This window comes from Coregonus lavaretus (assembly GCF_964263955.1).
Source record: "Coregonus lavaretus genome assembly, chromosome: 1".
Taxonomy (NCBI): domain Eukaryota; kingdom Metazoa; phylum Chordata; class Actinopteri; order Salmoniformes; family Salmonidae; genus Coregonus; species Coregonus lavaretus.
This window is the reverse complement of record NC_139988.1, coordinates 58,011,074-58,036,541: the sequence shown is the minus strand read 5'-3', so window position 1 is coordinate 58,036,541 and position 25,468 is coordinate 58,011,074. Positions and strand designations below refer to the sequence as shown.

Sequence of the window (25,468 nt, the reverse complement as noted above, 5' to 3'; positions counted from 1 at the left end):
TCAAAAAATAAATCAAAAGGAAGTTTGTTTTGAAGTGTCTGTCCTATCTCTAACGTATATGTATATCTCTTGTGTTTGTGAGAGTCTCATCTTCCCATAGAGGGGTCATAATAGTTTGTAGCCCAAACCGTTCGGACGATACAGACGTTTTCGTGACAAGACTACATTTCCTAATGTCTCCTGGTCTGACAAACACCTCCGTAGCTCTGCTACCTTTCACCGCAGATGCGGGAGGCCGACATTGGCGGAAGCGATGGGTTGATTGGCGGATGCGGTGGGTTGAGACTTAGCCCATGAAAAAACCTGATGTCTCTAGCTTAAAAAACAGATTTTGATGGGGATTTTAGAATTATGCTATTTCGATTTCCGCATGGGAGCAGACATCGACTCTATCTTTTCAAATCAAGGGTCGTATTCCTGCCCTATAACAAAGAGTAACAAAACACTTCAGTGCATGAAAACATTGCAACTGTTAACTCCTACAGTGGCTTGTGAAAGTATTCATCCCCCTTGGCATTTTTCCTATTTTGTTGCCTTACAACCTGGAATTAAAATTGATTTTTGGGGGGTTTGTATCATTTGATTTACACAACATGCCTACCACTTTGAAGATGCAAAATATTTTTTCTTGTGAAACAAACAAGAAATAAGACAAATAAACTGAAAACTTGAGCATGCATAACAACAGCTGTCTATCCCAAGCTCAATAGGCTAGTTGATACAATGGTACAAGTTCTCTAGTGACAGCTTCATGCTGGACCCAGTTTATTGATTTTATACAATGTTGCACTTCACTAGCGATAGCTCAAGTCAATACAGATAGAAAGGGAGGCAGACAGGCTGAGTAGAGAAATGAATGCAATTGAAAGAACCTGAATTTTCATCTGTTTTTTTTATCAGGATATTTTCTAATGTTTTTATTTGTTGGATTTAGGCCTATATCTTTTACTTAGTTGATGATGGAAGTTATAGGGCTACGGCTGCACTGGCCTATCTCTGAGTTTCATGCGCTCATTTCTTTAGCCGCAAATGGATCAAGGTTTATCAATGTGTCTGGTGCTCCTGCATTACTTGAATTTTAACTTTTAGATTTGTATCATTTAAATTCAGATTTGTATGATTAACCAGGTGACAATGATTTTGAGAAACGAAAACATTATCATTGAAATGAAACTTCCACAAAAAATGCGCATATGAAAATCATAACTGCCATGCAGATCGGTAGAAATGGTAGGATAAATTGTAAGCTTTCCCAAACTTGAAACTCACTCGCCGACTATGGTATTTACTATAACAACCATTAAACAAATTCGCATGAAAAAACGTGCCCCCCTGTGGGAATTAAAAGCCCATCCAACTGATACGTTCTGGCGCCGGCCCTGATTATCGTTAACAGTTGACAAAGACTACTAAAACAATGACCTATATTTATACAGTCCTATCACCAGATTACTGTTCTGCAGGGAACGACACTAGACAGAGTTCAATGTACACCACATTCCTATGATATCCGAGTGTAGGAGGGGGAGGGCTGAAATCTCTGTGCTACAAAATAACTGGGAAAAATAGATCATTTGCAGTTGCGATCTGTAAAGTTGAGGCGGGGCAGAAGTCGTCAGCAATCTGTGAGACTGGCGTTTTTCTCATTTATGCAACTCTTCCGTTCTCCCTAACATGCCTCAAGCAAGCATGAAAATAAACAGGTTCTGCCGGGGTAGGTGATAAAGCCACGCAGCACGCGTCCAGCCCGGACTAGAATGCGTTACAGTCTCAGTGGAGAATACGTTTCGAGAGAAGGACTAAATAATAACAACAGCCTAAACTGAAACCATGGACGTATTAAATTCATGAAGAATCTCAGTTGAGCCATAAAGTGAGTTCTCAAATTTTCAGTAAACATATAGGAAGATAATGTGTAACATTTCTCTCTTAGTTAGTTGAATTTAAGCTATACTCTTTTTCAAATCAACATATTAATTTGTTCGTGGAATTTGTTTTTTGGATTTATACCTACTTTATTCAAACACAAAAATAGCAAAGTTATAGATATTTCCTAGAAAAAAACTATTATTTTAAGTGTATGTTAGTGTATGTTAGTAGTCTCATTATCCTCAGCATTTTTGCATTATGTTGGGCTTTTGAGAACTGTATTTCCACAGAGTTTCTAAACCCCGAGGCGCAACATCGCTAGACTTCCGGGAAAGCTTGCGAAACAGACGAAACAGACCAGACGGGGTTTGAGAAGTCAATGAGAGAAGTGAAAAATGATTCCTTAGTTGTTAATTTTCTCGTAATCTAAAGGCACAACCTAGATTCCAGCCAATGTCTTAAGTAGTTGAACATGTTATTACTCAAACCTCGTGAAAGTGACACACTGAAACGTTTATGCCTGTGTGGAAGGAGTGCCTTTGACGGCCTGCACATGCGCAGTTCGGCGCGAGACGTCTTAGATCCGATGACGTATTTTTACGCATTAGTTTTGCTAGCCAATGTCGCCATGACAGCGCCTACTAGCGTGATCAGGGATTCTATTGGAGAAGCAGTTTTAGCCTATCTTCATACTGTATGGTCTTTGGTATTTCTGTCTCTTTCTGTCTTTTTTTAGTGCCTAAATGAATTTGCAAATGGTGGAAGAATTGACTGTTGTGCCAGGGGGAGGAGCCACTCCCTAAGCCTTTTTACCCTGTGGCATATGTCCCCCTTTCCACTTTAAATTTGTTTTAGTGTTGGGTTACACAGGGACATGTATAAAGAAATATGAATATGTAAATGGTGACATATTTTGTTTAAGGCTGATTTTGCAAATATGGGCACTTTTGGATGTTAAATGTTTTAGAAAATGAAACCTCTTGAAACTGCTTTTTATCAATCTGAATATTTTTTTCACTCTGTCTGGAAACAAGATCTAATAGCGGCAGGGATGTAGCTCAGTTGGTAGAGCATGGCATTTGCAACGCCAGGGTTGTGGGTTCGATTCCAGTATATAAAAATGTATGCACTCACTAACTGTAAGTCGCTCTGGATAAGAGCGTCTGCTAAATGACTAAAATGTAAATGTAGTGGCTGAGACCATACTATTTAAGAATATACAGATTTTTATCGGTTCCCCCAAATACCCCAGGGGAAATGTCATTACCACCACGTCATCAAATTTGCTATTTTAGTTGAAAAGGAAATTACAGAAATTGTGCCAAGGGTATTTTATAAAACATTTCACATTATCATTTTTTTAATCATGTTTTTTTTCTTCTATTTGGAAGTTTTCTTAATTATATGTATTCATCATTGTCATGTCTAAATGTCCATATATGCCTTGATGATACTCAGAAACATGTATTTACCACATCAAAATCTTAATATTTTACATTATTTTCGGAATTATCTTAAGAATAAGCATATAAGGTTCACATATGGGAAAAATCATCAATATCAATTGTAATTTATACACCCTTTCTTCAAAAATATGTACCGCCATGGTAATGACTTAGCATTGTGGTAATGACAGAGTGGTGGAAATGACATTTCAGATAAAACAACTGATGAAAAATACCTTTAAACATTTTAATGTCACAGTTGTACATGTTTAATTTTATTGTACTGATGTCTGACATTGAAGACGTTTCCCAAGTTTGTTCTTCAAATTGGGTGTGAAGTCTTCCAGTAGAGTTTGAAGGATACCGTACACCTTTTCCTCTACAGTCAAATGGACATTAAACTTCTCTTTTGTTTTCTTCTCTCTCTCTTCTGACTTTCCACTCAAACCACCATGTTTGTTGTCCACCATCAAAGAGGAAGTCTGGAGATCTTTCTCTTTGCAAAGAGAGCACTCTCGATACATGCACTCTTTGGTCATCTTCTCGCAACACAAAGACCCAACCAATTCTTAAATGTTGCTGCTTTTAACCACTCCATGATATAACAACTGAAAGTTGGCATGTGTCCCTGTCTTTCACTGATGGATTGACAATCCAAAAGGGATGTCTTTTGGTGAACTTAGTGTACGACAGCTTGACCTCTGGTAATTCTATCTTGAACTTCTGTTGGAGTTTTGCCAGTATGTCATTCAGGTATTGCTTCTGCATTTTATTCTTGTGTCTTGTCATTGTTTCCCTTTTTCCTGTTGATGCTCGACTGTTATCATCACGTTCAAATAGCCTTTTTATTTAATCTTCTATTGCTGGGCTGATTGCATTCGAATGTTTCTGTCTTGAGTACTGCAGACAGGTTGGCCGTTTGTTGTTTGCCCGCATTGTCTTTGCAAAGAATCCAAATTATATTTGTGCCATTTTCACCATGCAATACTTTTTCAGTATTTTCCTAGCCAAAACCTTGGAGATCACTTGTTGGTCTTTTGCACTCTGTTGCTTCTGGTATTTCTCTCGCAGCTCTGAGATGATGGTGTTATGTTATTCTTCTAAGATTCTGTGGCTTTGACCGCATTTGGTGTTTTGTTTTTGTTCTGGGGGAATCCAAAGTCCGGATCTTCTCTGGCAATCTATCATATATTTTTTGTAATATTTTCTCAGTTTTCTTTCCGCGGCCTCCAACTTCATATTGGCCATACATAGATCTCTGTAGACTTTGGATCTGTTTTTTTTTTCACCTTTCTATGGCCTCTCTGTCTTGGGGTTTCCGAGTTTTAATAGGAGGGGGAATCCGGTGCCATTTGAGGGGCAGGCAGGTAATCATTCTGTATCTGTAAGACTTCAGTTGAGTGTAGTGGTGTGTTCCTTGACAGGTATGACTCCATAACCACTATTTTCTGGATAGTTGGTGTTCTGTTACTTTGGTTTATTTTCCCCCTTTTTTTCTCACTGGGAAAGTTGTGAGATGGGTTTCAGTTCACCACTTTCTTTTCTCTTAAGGTATCTTTCTTTTTGTTTCTTAAGATACTCTTGGTATTTTATAGGATCTTGTTTGATTTTGTTTATACATGTTGTTGTCCTCTCCTTGGTTGATTTAGGGGGCATCTTATATAAAAATAAAAATAATAATAATTAAAGTCAGTAAAAACCATAGTAAGTCACATAAATAGACATCAAAATCACACAATCATCCTAACATAATACAAAATGTAATGGCCTTATTTAGCAAATAAGTGTTCAATTTCAACTTAACCATGATCATATATGTAATTTGTGTGTTTTTTCAGGTCTTAAGTTAAGTAAAAATTAATGAACTAATACATTTTGTCATTACCACCACATTCTGTCCTTTCCATCACAGTTCATTATGTGGTGGTAATAACGTGTGGTGGGAATGACATTTTTACAGTATTTGGTCATAAATAGCAGGGATTCTAGCATGCTAAATCCAGTTGAACAACTAGCATACAATGTATCGTAAATACACAATCCTAAAAACAATTTTAAAAAATCTTAACATAATTTGATAACATTATAGCCTATTTGGTAATGACTTACAATAAAAATATGATCTTCTCAAGTTATATTTACCTTTATTTTTCTATAATTTCCCAGCATCAAAATTTGAATCTCCCTCCATGACATCCACATGCTCCACTGTCACTATTCATATCCATTCATATCCATGGTAACCAAGTACACAAACTTTTAAAAAAACGTTATTATCATGTAATTTGCTTGTCATGGTGGTAATGACACAATACTTAGAGACGACTGTATTTTGTGTAAAAAAAAAAGTTACAAATGGCTTATGCACATCTAATATGTATATAGTTTCCATTTATTTGACTCTTTTTTTAAACAGGTGCATTAAATATTTTATAATTATTAAGACTTTTGTGAGTGTGATACATAGTAGAATGTCAAAAGTCTGGTGTGAGACAGGACAAAAACAGTGCAAAACAGTGAAATCCAGACATGAAATGCTTCAGAAAAGAAAAAAACATTGAAAGGTGATAAAAAAGTTGAAGGTTATTTTAGTCTCTACTTAATGGATGTGAAATAAAATAAAATCGAAATCTAACCCTGAGACACAAAAGGCCTGTATTTGCAAAATCACCCATAAATAAGCAGAATTGATCATAACCTACACATCTGCCACTGTATAACTTTGTTTCCATCCCTCCTCACTACCAAGTTCTCATATTGTGTCTACCCTCTCAGGTTCTTGCTCAGGAATCAGTATGGCGCACCGCTCTCAGTGTTCCTCAGACGGGGATAACCCCCTGGACCCCAAATACCTGCCTTCCCACTGCCGTGAGGAGTACCGGCTGGCCATTGACGCACTTGTGGAGGATGACCTGGAGGGCTATTATGAATTCCTCCAGAGTGCGGATGTGGTGGACTTCCTTTCCAGACAGGAAATTGAGGACATTAGGTGCACAGTGCAAGTTCCGTACCAGAGCACTCAGCCTGAGCTCCCGTATGTGGAGTCTGAGGGAGATGGCTCTTCAGACACATACTGGCCTGTCCACTCTGACTTTGAAGCACCTGGTCTTGACCTTGGCTGGCCACAACAGCATCACTTCATAGGCCCCACCGAGGTCACCACACTGGTTAACCCCTCTGAGCCAGATATGCCCAGCATCAAGGCGCAGGCTCGTCGACTTATCAAGAATGCTCAACAAGTATGTCGATCAGCTCCATATTATATTAACACTGATTATGTTGGGCAATATGGTGTGTAACAGAAAGGATATGCAATAGTACAATAGTAAATGTAGAATCAGGGGCGTAGTCGGTTTTTGAACAAGGGGGAGGGGGCAATTCTGGTGGGGTGTGGGGGTCCTCCCCTAGAATTTTTTTGCAAATTTGAATTTATTTTCCTGCATTTTAAAGGCCCAATGCAGTTGTTTTTGATCTCAATATAAAATAATTTCTGGGTAACAATTAAGTACTGTTGTGGAAATTCTTACACAGGGACACTCAAAGTCAATCTTAAATGAATAATTGTTTATTGTCAGCGCGCTGGAGAGGTTCCAACCAATTCAATGCACCATCGTACACATGTCAATCAGGAGCTCTGCTGGGGCAGTCCCAGCAGTTGTCTTACATACAGCTAGACAACGACAAGTTATATTTGCATGACTTAGCATAATTAATTCATCATTACCGTTTTGTTTCATTCATGTGACCGACCAATACTGGTTCATAACATGTGACAGACCTTACGAGGCTTCTTCTCTCTAAGCTAAGACCTTGAAACTGAGATATCTTTCATCCTCAAAACAAAGGTCTGGGCCTACTGCCAAATTTCAGCTACTGATAGTGAGGATTCGTTCAGTCAGTCACTTGCATGAACACAGAAAATGGTTATTAGAAAAGCACATGAATAGAACACAGAAATTAGTTATTAAAAAAGCACAAATATAAAAAATGTCCAGCATATTCCCTCCTCTTATCACTTAATCTGTGATAATCATCAATACATTTTCATGTAAGCATTTAGATTTGAGCTTCTATATCAAAATACATAATTATAATAAATCATAATAAAGGTTATACTTCTATTAACGGAGTGAAATCAACACATAAAACCAGACACTTCATAATTTCAAGCCCTTCATTCTGGGTTATCATCAACAGTGGCAATGTATTCGGCGAGATCAGTCATATTAGAAGCATGATCTAGGACAAAAGTTCAACCTTCATCGCCAATGATTGCACAAGTGCCCCCTTGACCTGCCAAAAGATAGTAAGAGCCTCTCTGTTTTGCAGAGCCAATTTACGCAATTATTTTAGCATTGCCAATTTTCTCCATGTCTCTAGAGATCTCCCGAATTTGGTCTAGGGCACATGCATATTGAATTTCACAGGGAAGAGAGAGAACAAGTGTTATAACAGTTTCACACCAACCTTGATAAGAATGAGATTGGGGCAAGGTTAGCCCAAGCTACAGTCTAGTGTCTCTCCTCACAATTTAGGGACATAGCTCTGTCTCTAGAAGCCTCACCTTTCCAAATCATAATTATAACTATTGATAAATTATCCAACCCAAATTTAGAATGATAGTCCTTAGGGCTTCACGTTGGTTCTATCACTTTAATTTAAGACCCTCAACTTAACACACACCGATACTGGCAGAATGTACATTGACATACAGTATATTCATCTTATATTTCCAGCATTAACTATTCTCATCACGTGTGGTAATGACAGAGTGGTATCTCAATCCATTCTTAATCTAAATTGCTATAAATGTCGTAGTGTGCAGATCTCCACAATCAATCTGATACCCCAAATAAACAATTTTGGATAAGCCTAAATCAATTACGGGCACGGTTGACCCCCCACCTCCCTCCTGGCACTCATCCTTCTGGCGTTTCTTCATGTTCTTCTTCAGACAGTGTTTCAGTTCATCTTTTTAATGGCACATGTTCAAAGTGGATGGCCCTTGATAATGTCTCTCACCTGATCCGCCACTGTCCTTTACAGTCCATTATGTCTTGTCCATTTTCCTACCAGTACACCAACAGCATGAGAGAAGTTTGAACGGGATCTCTCTCCATGCTCACTCCACATGGACTCATGTCGCACTCCTGAGAGAAAAGGCATGAGAGAAAACACAGTCGATAGCTTCGACTGGATGCTCTGTACAGGTTGCTGGCTCGGTCTCAGGTCTCACGGTAGAAGTGGTGGACCATCGTGAACGCAGTTTTCTCCATTATTTCAGCCGGTTAGAGGGGGTGAGGTTCACACTGTTCTCGGCCTAATTATCTTCCATGCATCTAGATACCATCTGTGTTCACCTTCGTCGAGAGAGAGAGGACAGACCAGAACAACAGTTTAGTTTAGGGCATTTCTGATTCAGGAAATCCAGACAAATTATTTACTGTATGACTAATTATTACTACTACCAATATTCTTAACACAGATTTCTAAAACAAATGTCAAAGAGAATAACACACAGTTGATAATTTTTTATTTTTTTCAAATTGGCTTATACTCCCATATCATCTTGCCGATCTTTTTTTAATTTTTTTTATTTAACCTTTATTTAACCAGGTAAGCCAGTTGAGAACAAGTTCTCATTTACAACTGCGACCTGGCCAAGATAAAGCAAAGCAGTGCGATAAAAACAACAACACAGAGTTACATATGGGGTAAAACAAAACATAAAGTCGAAAATACAACAGAAAATATATATAGAGTGTGTGCAAATGTAGCAAGTTATGGAGGTAAGGCAATAAATAGGCTATAGTGCAAAATAATTACAATTAGTATTAACACTGGAATGATAGATGTGCAAGAGATTATGTGCAAATAGAGATACTGGGGTGCAAATGAGCAAAATAAATAACAATATGGGGATGAGGTAGTTGGGTGGGCTAATTTCAGATGGGCTGTGTACAGGTGCAGTGATCGGTAAGCTGCTCTGACAACTGACGCTTAAAGTTAGTGAGGGAGATAAGTGTCTCCAGCTTCAGAGATTTTTGTAATTTGTTCCAGTCATTGGCAGCAGAGAACTGGAAGGAATGACGGCCAAAGGAGGTGTTGGCTTTGGGGATGACCAGTGAAATATACCTGCTGGAGCGCATACTACGGGTGGGTGTTGCTATGGTGACCAATGAGCTAAGATAAGGCGAGGATTTGCCTAGCAGTGATTTATAGATGGCCTGGAGCCAGTGGGTTTGGTGACGAATATGTAGTGAGGACCAGCCAACAAGAGCGTACAGGTCACAGTGGTGGGTAGTATATGGGGCTTTGGTGACAAAACGGATGGCACTGTGATAGACTACATCCAATTTGCTGAGTAGAGTGTTGGAGGCTATTTTGTAAATGACATCGCCGAAGTCAAGGATCGGTAGGATAGTCAGTTTTACAAGGGCATGTTTGGCAGCATTAGTGAAGGAGGCTTTGTTTCGAAATAGGAGGCCGATTCTAGATTTAACTTTGGATTGGAGATTCTTAATGTGAGTCTGGAAGGAGAGTTTACAGTCTAACCAGACACCTAGGTATTTGTAGTTGTCCACATACTCTAGGTCAGACCCGTCGAGAGTAGTGATTCTAGTCGGGTGGGCGGGTGCCAGCAGCGTTCGATTGAAGAGCATGCATTTAGTTTTACTAGTGTTTAAGAGCAGTTGGAGGATACTGAAGGAGTGTTGTATGGCATTGAAGCTCGTTTGGAGGTTTGTTAACACAGTGTACAATGAAGGACCAGATGTATACAAAATGGTGTCGTCTGCATAGAGGTGGATCTGAGAGTCACCAGCAGCAAGAGCGACATCATTGATATACACGGAGAAAAGAGTTGGCCCAAGAATTGAACCCTGTGGCACCCCCATAGATCTCACCGCAGAGTTACAGCACCAGGGAGTTACAACTCTTGATAACTCAATAAGGAAATAATTGTATCCCATAAGGTAATGGTAAAATAGACTAGAGACAGTTGTCCCTCATTCAGGGGCAGCGCTCTCTCTCTGTCCTTCTCGTGGTCCAAATCACACATAGGACTTTTGATAAATTATAAACTTCTTCAAATTAATAGTGTTTACATAGCCTATTTAAATCTCACCCAGTGTCTCTAGTCTTTCTCGTGAGGGTGATCAGGCCTCACCAGAAAGTCAGATCAGAGGACAGAGGTCATTCAACCCCATTAAGTGAGTGTTTGTTTCCCTGTACCTCAGACATTATTTAAAGATATTTTAAACATTTCAAACATTTTGTGTATCAGGTTTACATTGGATTTTTCAGTACATTTCTTATCAAGAGATTGTACATGTGTGCAACCAAAACTCTGACAATAGAAACTTAGAAATAGAAATTTCATTTGTGTACAGCATCTTTTCTAATCCGTGAACCCTACCCCCAAAATAATACAAAATAAAAAGACCCCACACAATAAATCAAACAAGAGTATTAACCACTATAAAATATTAATTAACAGGTGGGTTGTGTGTGGGTGCTGGCGTGTGTGTGGTAAAAATCATAGGTTAAAAACAAACAAAATGTCCTTAATTTGGGAGCTCCCTTAACAGCTGGATCCGGGTACCTTTAACTGCTCTCCCAAGGCACTTGCCTTAGGAAGCCTTTCAAAGGGAGAGATACAGAATAATTGATAAACATGAAAAAAAGACTTGGTAGCGGACATTCCATCAGTCATATATAGAATTATACTTCAGACACATCAGATAATACAGTGTCTCGTCAAGCTGAATAGGCACTTTCTAAAGTAAACAATCCCAGATCCCCTCTCTTGCAATCATTGTCATTTTGACCTGTTGCGTTGACATACAATTCTGTACAAACATAAACTAGTCAAAATATGAAAAATGTTGTTTAACAAATCTGCTAGGACCTTCAAAAAGTTGGTGCTGGCTTATCAGCTCAGTACTTCAAACATTTACTTGGATCTACTTCATTCTGGACACAATTCCACGTAATGGGAAAAGATGATTGTTTTAGATTACATTACCTTCTTACTTAAATCACTGGTGCTACCCAGACTATAGAATTGATTAATAATAATTGGAAATTGTCAAAAATGTGTCTTATTCAATTATTCATACCTCTGTCCCAAATTTCCCCACTGTCTCTCTTACCCCCACTGTGTCCCTTACAACTAGTTGGAGTACAGTGTGTACTGGCAGCTATCTATTGTTCCACAGGAAGCTTATCTCTTAACCCAAACACCAGATAGCTTAAACATGAGAGCAGTGGACCAGGCCTTGAAGAGTGAGCAGCCTCTAATTTAAGTTGCAATGCTCAATAACAGTACCTTACTGTAATAGTTTTCCATTAAAGTGGTCAAAAATTAAATATGTTTTGTTGTTGCAAAAAACATTTCTCAAGCAAGAATGTCACTAGGACTGTCTGGGAGTGGTCTGAGTGGGGGTGGTGGAAGGGCATCAAAGTGGTGCATTAACCACAGTGTAAATCAATCCACCAGAGCAGAAGGGCCTAATGGGAGGGAAATATAACCTAACCTGAAAACTAGCTGTTAATTGCAGAGAGGTTTGGAACTGGTCTATTAACTTATATCGTAACTCCACCCATGCAAAACCTGCTGATTAAAACGTCCTGTGTTGATTTTATTTTCAACCAGCAACTATCAGGAAATAACAGTTGAAATGTTCAGCTGTTATACAATATGATACAACATTTGATATGATACATATTTTTGACTGCACTGGGCCTTTAACAAGATTTGCCATTACTCATGGATTCTCTGGAAGGTTTGTAGAAAACATAGTAAAATAAAGGAAATAAAACATTTAGTGGTGTTTTAAGGACAACATAGGAAATATAATGGGTGTGAAAATGTTTACCAATTAAATTTCATCCTCAAAGCATTATTTTCCCTCAAAATTAAATGAAGTTTATGTGGTTGGCTTGCCACTTTATATATACAAAAGATTAAACATGAAAAACCCTTGTTTGTTTTTTGAGGTGCACATGAAGAGGACTATTCCAATATGCTCTGTTGGTCAATATTCTCAACATGTGCAATATATTTTTTGCAGATATCTTGTACCAATCTGTCTGTATAGGCTTTTATCCATAACAAGGCCCAGGCATAAAACAAGCCTTGGTAAGTCTTATCTCTGCCAGAACGGCCGAGAGCCTTCTGTAGCGTGAAGCAGCTTGATGTACAAGTACCCCCCCTGGACAGGATGCTAGTCTGTCACAGGGCCTTACCCCCATCCATCTGCTTAATGCTGAGTGTCAAGCAGAGAGGCATCAGGTCAAATTATCAACTAGGCATCAAACCCCCAACCTTTCAAGTCCAAGGCAGTTATTTCAAAATATTATCAGCATACTTTCTATCTGGTTTTAGACATTCAATAAGGGATGCACCAATGTGGATATTGTGGGCCGACACCGATATCATATTTTATTTTACATTTTATGGCCATTCTAGCACAGATAGAAACTGCAACCAAGTTTCTATGTTCATAAGGCTAATAAGAAAATATGTGAAATTATTTGATTATATTTTTTACTTGCATCACAAAGTGACTGAAATCCATTCAAAATATTTTTGAAAGTTCACAAAAACATCACAGAAGATCATCAGGTAGCAATTTTGTGTCTAGAAAATAAGATCTTCATTGCTTTCAATTGCGGTTACGTCACTGTCCCTTCTGACGAGACCTGCACGGCTTGTGAGCATCATAGAAGGAACAGAATACATGTGTTCCTGTGAGTCGTAGCTTTCAGTGATGGGGTCATAATAGCTGATAGCTCTAACCGTTCAAAAGTTGAGCTAAATTTGTAGGAACATTCTTGGGGGAAAGCATTTGCCCCCTTTCTGATGTTCAACATTTTTGCATATTCTTTATATTGAATGTTATCAGATCTTCAACCAAAACCTAATATTAGATAAAGGGAACCTGAGTTTACAAATAACAAATTAAATATATACTTATTTGTATTTATTAAATTAACAAAGTTATGCAACACCCAATTCCCCTGTGTGAAAAAGTAATTGCCCCCTTACACTCAATAACTGGTTGTGCCACCTTTAGCTGCAATGACTGCAACCAAATGCTTCCTGTAGTTGTTGGTCAGTCTCTCACATCTCTCACATGAACTGCTCGTTTCAAGTCCTGCCACAACATCTCAATTGGGATTAGGTCTGGACTTTGACTAGGCCATTCCAAAACTTCAAATGTGTTGCTTTTTAGCCATTTTCATGTAGACTTGATTGTGTGTTTTGAATTATAGTCTTGCTGCATGACCCAGCTGCAATTCAGCTCACAGATGGATGGCCTGACATTCTCCTGTAGAATTCTCTGAAACAGAGCAGAATTCATGGTTCCTTCTATTAAGGCAAGTCGTCCAGGTCCTGATATCCAATTGGTAGTTACAGTCTTGTCCCATCACTGCAACTGCCATACGGACTCGGGAGAGGTGAAGGTCGAGAGCCATGCGTCCTCCGAAACACGACCCTACCAAGCCGCACTGCTTCTTGACACACTGCTCGCTTAACCCGGAAGCCAGCCGCACCAATGGTCGGAGGAAACACCGTCCAACTGGCGACCGTGTCAGCGTGCATGCGCCCGCCACAGGAGTCGCTGAGGAGCACAGGAGCACGATGGGACAAGGACATCCCGGCCAGCCAAACCCTCCCCTAACCCAGACGACGCTGGGCCAATTGTGCGCTGCCTTATGGGTCTCCCGGTTGCAGCCGGCTGCGACACAGCCCGGGATCGAACCCGGATCTGTAGTGACGCCTCTAGCACTGCGATGCAATGCCTTAGACCGCTGCGCCACTTGGGAGGCCTGGTATAAGGTTCTTAATGTGAAATGCAGTGTTTGGTTTTCACCAAGCATAATGGGACCCATGTCGTCCAAAAAGTTATACTTTTGACTCATCTGTCCATAGAACATTCTTCCAAGAGTCTTGATGATCATCCAGGTGCTTCCAGGTGCTTTTTTAGTAAACTTGAGTCAACTTTTTGGACAAGATGGGTCCCATTATGTCTGCCGAAAACCAAAACAGCGATGTGAGAGACTGATCAACAACTCATTGCAGCTAAAGGTGGCACAACCAGTTATTGTGTGTAAGAGGGCAATTACTTTATCACACAGGGGAATTGGGTGTTACATAACTTTGTTAATTAAATAAATATTTATTTTATAATAAATATATTTTTTGTTATTTGTAAACTCAGGTTCCCTTTATCTAATATTAGGTTTTGGTTGAAGATCTGATAACATTCAGTATAAAAAACTATGCAAAAATAGAGAAAATCAGAAAGGCGGCAAATACTTTTTCACGGCACTGCATATGCCGACTACGCCTATGTGTAGAATAACTGCACAGCATGTGTGTATAATGCCTCACTATTGCATGCTTTAACATTTGAAGTGAATGTAGGCCTAATCATAATGTTAGACAGACATTTTTGTGTCTGATAGTGAGCTCTGTTGTCCTCTCCAGGTGATCGCTGTGGTAATGGACACCTTTACAGATGTGGACATCTTTGCTGATATTCTGGATGCTGCCATGCGAAATGTTGCCGTGTATATCATTCTGGATGAACAGAATGCACACCACTTTACTACCATGGCTTCCAACTGCCAGGTCAATCTGGAGAGCATTCAAGTGAGTCTATGAAGTGGTGCAATATCTTGACAATATGTGCTGGAGTTTTCCTATTAAGACACGTTTATCATTTTGTCTTTGATGCTTGATGAATTTGGGGGCATTTTCCCTTATAAGGCTTTCCTCTGGAAGTTCATATTCAGGAAGGAACTTAAACGGAAAGGAAACTAGAGGTCAAATAGTTTGACCCGTACCGAAATGGACCTGGGGCTTTCCCACCCGGACCCGATATGCATAAATACATTTTTTCAATATACACTACCGGTCAAAAGTTTTAGAACACCTACTCAATCAAGGGTTTTTCTTTATTTTTACTATTTTCTACATTGTAGAATAATAGTGAAGACATCGAAACTATGAAATAACACATATGGAGTGTGCAAAGCTGTTATCAAGGCAAAGGGTGGCTATTTGAAGAATCTCAAATATGAAATATATTTTGATTTGTTTAACACTTTTTTGGTTACTACATGTGTTATTTCATAGTTGTGATGTCTTCACTATTATTCGACAATGTAGAAAATAGTAAAAATAAAGAAAAAACCCTTCAATGAGTAGGTGTTCTAAAACTTTTGACTGGTAGTGTAGATACCCGTTCTGAACGGACCCGAGGACAACTAGACCCATTCCGTATAGACCTGGTCGAATCCAGACCCGGTCCGGTCAGCAGTAAATCAGCAGAAAAGTCATTTTTTAAGCTACTTTATTAACCAGAGCTGATAAAGCACAAGAAGAGGGAGAGCGGTGCGGGGGAGGGGCCGTACTGGGAGCGAGTGACTCTGCGAGCAGGGAGGAGGGAGGGAGAGATGAGAGACAGCAACCAACCAAGTCGACTCGTGCTATAGTAGATTAATAGCTTCAATAGCTAGGTTATTTATCATCAAATATGATTACGTAGAACCTGTCTTGACTGCATCAAACCAGGAGAAGCTAGCTAAGATAGCTAACGTTAGCTAGCTAGGCTAATTGAGGCTGCCGTGCATGTGCTTTCTCATCCTACAGTTACAAATAACAACAACTCCATTCAGAATATTAAGTAGCAGCCTACCTGTTGGCTCTTGGTCATTGTAGCATATCCTTCTTTAACTATTAATTCCATAATTTTCTTTGATTAGATATCTCCTAACTTTTGCCACACATGGAGGCTCTATGGCTGTAGTCTATTGCCTCTTTGATGACTTATGATTGGCCAACAACAAGCTACACATGCCACGCTCCACTCTCCTGAAAAGCAACATTAGCAGCATAAATTATTTTTAAAAATCTATCTCGCTCGACTGCAGCTGTTCGCGTTCGTATCTGTACGGGCCCTTCCTGACAAGTCAGTTAAAATTGCACATAACCGAAACCCGTGGCAATCTTATCAGATCCAACCCAGACCCATGACATTATTTATAATTCTGGAACCGGGCCCGCTTCGGTCCTGGATCGGGTCTCGGGTATTCGGGTACAGGTGGATCTGTGAAGACCAATAAAGGAAACCTGTAGGCTAGGGAGATTAATAGCTCTGCCTCTCAACTGTGAACATGAAGACCCACTGCCTCTTCCCTCATTTGTTCCCATTCAGTCAGTGAACAACAACTACTCAATTTCAATCATTATTTATATGGAACCAATTCAGTACTTTTTGGAGAACATCTAATGAGAACATAATGTTTTTATCTTGCAGTTCATGCGTGTCAGAACTGTGTCAGGCATCACCTATCGCTGTCGCTCTGGAAAGTCCTTCAAGGGTCAGATGCTGGATCGTTTCTTACTAACAGACTGCAGGGCTGTCCTGAGTGGAAACTATAGGTGAGGGTTAAAAAATGAAGAATGTGGTACAAAGTGTTTTAAAATTGTACAAATGTTGCATGATTTCTCAAGCAGACCTGACATTAGTCATGTGGATTTAAAAAACAGTACATTAAGTTTTTCTTACACCTGTGTAGTAACAAATACATAACATTATTGTTGCATAGTAATGGAGTTAAGAGTTCCTTATTCCATATTAATATATATATATATATATATATATATATATATATATATATATATATATATATATATATATATATATATATGTTGCTTCATTATGCTGTGTAATGAAATTAAATTCATCTCTCTGCCCACAGCTTCATGTGGTCTTTTGAGAAGATTCACCGTTGCATGGCTCACCTCTTTCTTGGACAGCTTGTGACTACTTTTGATGAGGAGTTCCGGATCCTGTTTGCACAGTCCCAACCTTTGGTACCAGAAAATGTCCTTATTCCAGTGCCAGACTACAGCAGTTTATCTGACAGCCAATACAGCACTGACAGGACACCATTGTTCAGAGATCCCAGAAAGTTCCTGCCCATAGAGAGCTCTCGTCCTGAAGAATGGGCTAGACATTCCTTTGATGACCGCATGGATATGGTTCGGAAAAGGATGCCCCCTGGAAGGCGCGAGCCCATCCACAGGTCACTAGATCAGGATCCACTAGATATGTACAGAAACAAGTACTCCTCACAGCAATTTAGAATAGAGCAGCAGTCGAACACAATGGAGTTTGCTGGCTCTAAAAGGCACAGTTATGCAGAGGGCACTTATGCCAGACACTCCTCCTCTCAATTCATGCAGCACCAAGCCATGCACAACTTTGAGGAGGGTATGGCAACCCAGAGCAGGAAGATACATAGGGAACAGCATCACTACCAGAGAACAGGGCCAGAGCCAGGTTATTGTGGCTACGATGAATTCAGGGACCAAGCGTACCCTCCGATGGATCAGTATTCTGAGTCTGGGTACCCACATGGAATAGAGATAGAGCCACCAGACAACTATGACCCTGTACTGAATTATTTGTCATCATCGAACCTTGCTGTGGAGATGGGACATGGCTCATACAAATTATCACATCCAGGACAGGGTCCCTTTTGTCATTCAAACGCAAAAAGACTGAGCGTGGGCCAGCCTTATGCCTGTCAGACCTCCCCAACACAACAAAACCCGTCTGAACATAAACAGTTTTTTGTCGGGTCTGGTTCGGACCGCAAAACACAGGATCCCAGTGCAAAGCAGGGGATGCGAGATTGGAGAATCAGCTCATACCTCAGTGCATATGATGATGCCGGAGAAGAAGACATTTCACAGCCTATTGGAAATGACCCCTTTGAAGAGCCCCTTAATCCCTCACAAGGAATATTATTTGCTCCACTGCTATCAGATCCCAAGTTTAATGCCAAAGAGTTACCCAAGATTGCAGGGCACAGGTTAAACAAGACCACACGCTCAGAACATTCAAGAACACCAGATATTATTGTTAGCATGGCAACAGATGAAGGCGACAAATCAGAGGAGATGGATATAAAAGAGCCCAAAAGAGAAGAGTCATTCCGTAGGAGGTTCAACCCTGCTATCCAAAGGACCTCTAGGCTAAGATCTTCACTGATCTTCAGCTCACAACTAGAACAGCATATCTCTCAAGAACTGAACCTTACCTCAGGCCAACATTGCGAGGAAACTGCCAATGAGGAAGATGACCAATCTAGATTATCCTTGACCGCTCAGATTTTGGGAAAACGAAGATCCATAACAAGAGAACCTTTTGAATGGAGATTTAATAAGCCAGCAACAGTTGATAATTCAACCATAGAGTCTTTGAAATCTGAGGACATCACTACTGATGCCGGTGATAAGGAATTGCCAAAGAATCCTCCTGTGGGCACCGACATGGCTTCTTCAAAGGAACAACCTAAACCTGACCATGAAGAACAAACCAAAACGGGACAATCTGCACACCCATCCAAATCTGCTCAAATTGAGCAACCCAAAACCATACAAACAGCACACCTGCCATCTTCATTGAGCAATACATCCTATATAGATATGAATGATCCAGACAGTAGGTTCAAGTTTTTTAAAGAGTTGGCTGCCAAACGAAAAGCTGCAAAGGCTGCAGAGTCTGAGAGCAGCGCTGAAAAAGCTCCTCTAAATCCAGTGACTCCATTTGACTTGAAAACAAAGGACCCAGTCACAAGTGTAGAAGCTACTTTTCCAGTGGCTCCACTAAATCAAGCAGATAAATCCACCAAAAAGCCAGCTACATCAACAGAGACCCTACTTAAACCAGAAGATACTTCAACCAAAAAGCCAGCAACATCAACAGAGCCCCCTCCTAATCCAGCAGATACTTCCACCAAAAAGCCAGCTACATCAACACAGGCCTCATCAGAAACACTGGAGACCTCACCAGTCTCACAGGAGAACAAAACATCCATGGCAACACATGGCTCATTAGATCTTGATGTCAAAGACCATGCTTCTAAAAATAAAGAACAGGAAGACCTTAATCTTCCCAAAACTGAGAAGATTGAGTTGAAGAACAGTCAGAACCAAAGTGTGTCTAAAGTTAACCCTAGAGATACAAGTGCATTTCTTAAGCACACCTCAAAAGAGTGTATCTTTAACATCGCCCCAAAGGATTTTAGTTTATATAAACTATCACCAAAGGAACCAAAGTCATCAAATCCTGCTTCAAAGGAGCTGATCCCATCTTTTCCACTCACCCTAACAGAAGCTAGCTCATCTTTATCTCAGACACCAACGAGTTCCAGTTTAACTAATCTCACTTCATTTAAACATGCAGCAAAAGATTTGAGCTCAGCCCTTACCCCCACCCTTAAGGAGTCCAGTTCATCTAACCCCCCGTCAAAGCAGCAATTACCATCCTCTAAACCAGTCACAATAGAGTCCAATATACCTCTGAGCCCCACCCAATTCAAATCAAGTGTCTCTTCTCATCCCATTCCATCAAAATCCAGCACCTCCGTTCATACCATCCCATTGCAATCAAGTCCCCCCACTATTCCTGGTCCAGTTGAGCCAGTTGTGTCTCCCAAACCTGACAAAACTGATTCCAAGGAATCTCTCAGCCCTACCCCAATGCAATCTTGCTCGTCCTCAATCCTTGCCCCTGCAACAGAACTTAGCCTCCTGCCAAGCCCTACCCAAACAAAATCCAGTTCCTTACCTATGTCCACCTTAATTGGGTCCACTTCATCAACACCAATGGAGTCTAACACCTCTCCCAATCCCTCCACAAAGGAGTCATTGTTTACAATTGCCACAACTGAGTTGAAGTCACCCTCTCCAAAGACCAACCCAATAAATTCCCACTCCTCTCCTAGTCCTGGCCAAGATGAGTTGGTTTTGTCCCCCAAACCCTCCAAAACAGCATCCAACTCCTCTCCAAAGCCCACCACAGCAGAGTACAATGACTCTCCCAACTCCTCACTTCCATCGGCAAAGCATGTCACGGAACAAACTGACAAATCTCCTATCCTAACACCAACACAATCTAGTTATTCTTCCAATCCAACAACAAGAGAACCCAACCCTCTTCCTAACAACACCTCAACAGAACCAGGTGCATCTCCTGACCCTACCCCAACAGATTCAAGTGCATCTTCTAACCCTACCCAAACAAAATCACATTCCTCCCCTATGTCTGCTTCAGGTGGATCTGTTTTGTGCCCCAAGCCTGGCCAAACAAAATCTATCACTTCTCCAAACCTCACCCCAACAGAATATTGTTCCTCTCCTAATCATACCCCAACTGAGCCTACCTCACCATTCAAACCTGTCCTTGTGGAATCCAGCCCATCAAGTAACTCAAACCCAACTGAATCCACTGCCTCTCATGACACTGTCCCAGCTCCATCCGTCATTGTGGATAACAGTAAGGAGGACAAACTAAGTAACCTTATCAAGGAGCAAAAAGCTGGAAGTTCTCCTGATGCTAAATGTGAGAAGAAAGCAGGTGATGCTGAGACAATGAGCAAAACTGGTCCTGGAGAATCCGCCTCCCATGGACCTCAGAGTCCTGATGAGACCAAAGAGAGTAGCAGCACTATAAAACCAGAGAGCCCTACAGATCAAACCAATCCCATATCACCCCCAGTGAAGCAAGCTAAAGTAAGCCAGTCCCACTACCATTCATCTACTGCCAATGTACTCTCTAGCAGCAACCTAAGAGATGACACAAAGCTCCTTTTAGAGCAGATTTCTGCTAACAGCCAGAGCCGGACAGAACTCACTAAAGAATCTGCTGTCACTGATGATGCCAAACAGGATGAGGCTGACCGGGGTGTTAGTGGTAAGGAGAAAGCATCGGCCCAAGGACAGAGCAAAGGCCCGACTAGAACTTCTCAGGAGCGGGAGAAGCTACTTCAGAGAATTGAGAGCATGCGGAAGGAGAGGAAAGTATACAGCCGCTTTGAGGTAAAGTACCATACTGTATCAATAGGCCAGTAGCAATTTAACAAAATACAATTTTAAGGTACCTACTGTATTATGTTTTCACTCACACCTGCTTTCCTTCATGTGAGCTCATGTTTTCTGCTTATTATTCTGTATTTTGATAGATGGCGCCTTAACCAGGGATCGGAAGAATGAGTGAGTATGGAGAAAGACCATCGCTCCCCAAAAGACTCAAATCACAGGTCGGAAAGGCACAGCTAGCTAACCAACAGAGAGATATTATTCTCAGGTTTCTATATTAGAGGGTTTCTCCGAATGGACTATCTGCATGTAAAGGATTAAGGTTTTTGGGAACATGAACAGAAACTTGACTAAGTTGACTAAGTTTACCAACATGGACTACTGTATAAGTAAGCAGGGACTCTACAGTGTGGACAATGGACTACTGCTATCTACAAGGTGGGACTGAAACATACAATCTCATCAGCTAAATACACAACTAAATGTGCAATATATTTGAAAATGATTGTGTTCATAGACACACCGGACACACAGGTATTGTTGACTGTATGGGTCAAATGCAATGTAATATCTGTTACTCTCTGGGTTGTTTAATTATTGTCTGTTTGAGGATATGTTTTATATTCTAACAGCCATTTCAAAATACTAAAATTAGAATCACCATTAATCATCATAGAAAATGTAATCATCATAAACAGTGCAAGTATAGCTTTCAAATAGTTAATGGACCACTTTTTTCATTGGGAATGCTTTAGTAGGTTAGTAGGTGTAACAAATCATGATGACAATGTGCTAGATAAAACAAATACAGGTAACTGCCAAAATAAAGGAAACACTTGAGTAAATGAGGGATATAAAGTATATTGAAAGCAGGTGCTTCCACACAGGTGTGGTTCCTGAGTTAATTAAGTGATTAACATCCCATCATGCTTTGGGTCATGTATAGAAATGCTGGGCCTGCCATTATTTTGGATACTATTGCTATACCCCTATAGGATGACAATGCCCCCATCCATAGGGCACAAGGGCACTGAATGGTTTGATGAGCATGAAAACGATGTAAACCACAAGCCATGGCCGTCTCAGTCACCAGATCTCAACCCAATTTAACACTTATGGGAGATTCTGGAGTGGCGCCTGAGACAGCATCTTCCACCACCATCAACAAAACACCAAATGATGGAATTTCTCGTGGAAGAATGGTGTTGCATCCCTCCAATAGAGTTCAAGACACTTGCAGAATGTATGTCAAGGTGCATTGAAGCTGTTCTGGCTCGTGGTGGCCCAACGCCCTATTAAAAAACATTATGTTGGTGTTTCTTTTATTTTGGCAGTTACCTGTATATGCATGAATAATCATGTTTATTTGCACAAAAATGTTAATGCCATGGGACATTGCTATATCCATTTTGGACTTTCAAAAGTATGTGGGCACCTGCTCATCGAACATAATTCCAAATCATGGGCATTAATATGGAGTTGGTCCCCCCTTTGCTGCTATAACAGCCTCCACTCTTCTGGGAAGGCTTTCCACTAGATTTTGGAACATTGCTGCGGGGACTTGCTTCTATTCAGCCACAAGAGCATTTGTGAAGTCGGGCACTGATGTTGGGCGATTAGGCCTGGCTCGCAGTCGGCGTTCCAATTCATCCAAAAGGTGTTCGATGGGGTTGAGGTCAGGGCTCTGTGCAGACCAGTCAAGTTCTTCCACACCGATCTCGACAAACCATTTCTGTATGGATCTCGCTTTGTACAAGGAGGCATTATCATGCTGAAACAGGAAAGGGCCTTCCCCAAACTGTTGCCACAAAGTTGGAAGCACAGAATCGTCTAGAATGTCATTGTATTCTGTAGTGTTAAGATTTCCCTTCACTGGAATAAAGGGCTTAACCATGAAAAACAGCCCCAGACCATTATTCCTCCTCCACCAAACTTTACAGTTGGCATTATGCATTCGGCAGGTAGCGTTCTCCTGGCATCTGCCGAACCCAGATTTGTCCGTCGGACTCCCAGATGGTGAAGCAGGATTCATCACTCCAGATAACGCGTTTCCACTGCTCCAGAGACCAATGGTGGAGAGCTTTACACCACTCCAGACGATGCTTGGCATTGCACATGGTGATCTTACGTTTGTGTGCGGCCGCTCGGCCATGGAAACCCATTTCATGAAGCGCCCGACGAACAGTTCTTATGCTGACGTTCCTTCCAGAGGCAGTTTGGAACTCTGTAGTGAGTGAAGATTTGTACATGCTCAGCACTCGGAGGTCCCGTTCTGTGAGCTTGTGTGGCCTACCACTTTGTGGCTGATCCGTTGTTGCTCCTAGACGTTTCCACTTCACAATAACAGCACTTACAGGTGACCGGGGCAGCTCTAGCAGGGCAGACATTTTATACATCTGTCAGCAACAGGTGTGGCTGAAAAAGCCGAATACACTAATTTGAAGGGGTGGCCACATACTTCTGGCCATGTAGTGTATATATACAGTGCATTCGGAAAGCATTCAGACCCCTTGACTTTTTCCACATTTTGTTACGTTACAGCCTTATTCTAAAATGGATAAAATAATTGTTTCCCCTCATCAATCTACACACAGTACCCTATGATGACAAAGCAAAAACAGGTTTGTAGACATTTTTGCAAATGTATTAAAAATAAAGAACAGAAATATCATATTTACATAAGTATTCAGACCCTTTGCAATGAGACACGAAATTGAGCTCTGGTGCATCCTGTTTACATTGAACTTCCTTGAGATGTTTCTACAACTTGATTGGAGTCCACCAGTGGTAAATTCAATTGATTGGACATGATTTGGAAAGGAACACACCTGTCTATAGAAGGTCCCACAGTTGACAGTGCATATCAGAGCAAAAACTAAGCCATGAGGTCGAAGGAATTGTCCGTAGAGCTCCGAGACAGGATTATGTCGAGGCACAGATCTGGGGGAGGGTACCAAAAAATGTCTGCAGCATTGAAGGTCCTCAAGAACACAGTGGCCTCCATCATTCTTAAATAGAAGAAGTTTGGAACCACCAAGACTCTTCCTAGAGCTGGCCGCCCGGCCAAACTGAGCAATCGGGGGAGAAGGGCCTTGGTCAGGGAGGTGACCAAGAACCTGATGGGAGCTCCAGAGATGGGAGAAATCTCTCATGAGCTTAGTTTATCTGTCGTACCCCATCAGAACTCAAAATATACGCTTGTTTTACTGCATTGTTTACTCCATTGTTTGTAAACGAAACGATGCAATTGTGAACAAACACTGCATAGCCTCAAAACATTGTTAAAACTATGTTGATATCATGGATGGTCAGTTCTTGCATCCATAGTTCTGTCTCGGAATTTGAGAGTGGTTAAATTTCTCCAACCCCATCCCTCAGCTGTGTACCAAAAACAGTGGCGGGGTGTCGGCTTTGTTGTTGTTTGAACTGCATATTGCCCCTTTAACCATTGCACAACAGCATGGCATGCTGTTTTTCAGTTCTATCACTTACTTATCTTCATATCCGTTGACCCTCTCTATGTCTCAGTAGGAAAGCATTCATTATGGTTAATCATGTATATGTAATGCTTTCAATGCCAAAGTCTGAAAATGTCATGAAAATGTCATTTCTAACCTGCTCAATCCACTGCTTACAGTATGTACACTGACATGTATTTTGAGCTTTAATGTTACATGAGATTCCTTACTGGTTGAACTAGTTTTAAGGCTCTGAATGTGCAATACTGTTTTCATCAGTATTTGCATGAGTTATTATTTGAATTAATTAGTTAAACTGTGTTGGATGTCATTGTTTTGCATGTTAAGCTCTGTGCTCTGCAAGCTAGTTTCATAGCTAGTTTTATACTTTTACAGTGTCTTTACTGGCTTCATAAGGTAGAATCCCTCATAGAAAGCACAAACAATATCACTTATGTCTGAGCTGCTGATACACAGTCAGCTATTGTATAGTCCCCGGGTTACTCTGTCTATTATTTAGATATACTCTGTATAAATGAAATAAGCTAAATAAAGTGTGTAAATGAACACCATTTGCTTGATAGTGTTGTCTGTTTCATTTTTTGGGGAAATAAACTGTTTGATTTGTTTTCATGTTTCACAAAAAGACTGGAATAACCATGTGCTTTTTACCTATTGAGGGAGAGGAGGACACGTTTACATGCAGAATTGGGCTCTTGCACACCCGGAGGTCAAAATAGAATTAGTAGCCTACTTGGCTCTTCACTTGGACTGAGGAATGTTTCATTCAT

The 25,468-nt window shown here is 40.6% G+C and overlaps 1 protein-coding gene across 2 annotated transcripts; it reads left to right on the top strand.

Moving 5' to 3' along the window:
- Positions 1-1,595: 1,595 nt before the first annotated feature.
- LOC311098759 (uncharacterized protein) lies at positions 1,596-25,258 on the top strand. Of its 2 annotated transcripts, XM_084139323.1 has the most exons (6): positions 1,596-1,873; positions 6,090-6,553; positions 14,812-14,976; positions 16,646-16,770; positions 17,091-21,219; positions 21,363-25,258. In XM_084139323.1, exons 2-6 carry the CDS (start codon positions 6,110-6,112, stop codon positions 21,372-21,374), a joined length of 4,875 nt encoding a protein of 1,624 aa, XP_083995449.1. In that variant the 5' UTR covers positions 1,596-1,873; positions 6,090-6,109; the 3' UTR covers positions 21,375-25,258. The 2 variants fall into 2 exon arrangements, with proteins under 2 accessions (XP_083995449.1, XP_083995448.1); XM_084139322.1 differs by having other exon boundaries at positions 17,091-25,258.
- The last annotated feature ends 210 nt before the right edge of the window (positions 25,259-25,468 follow it).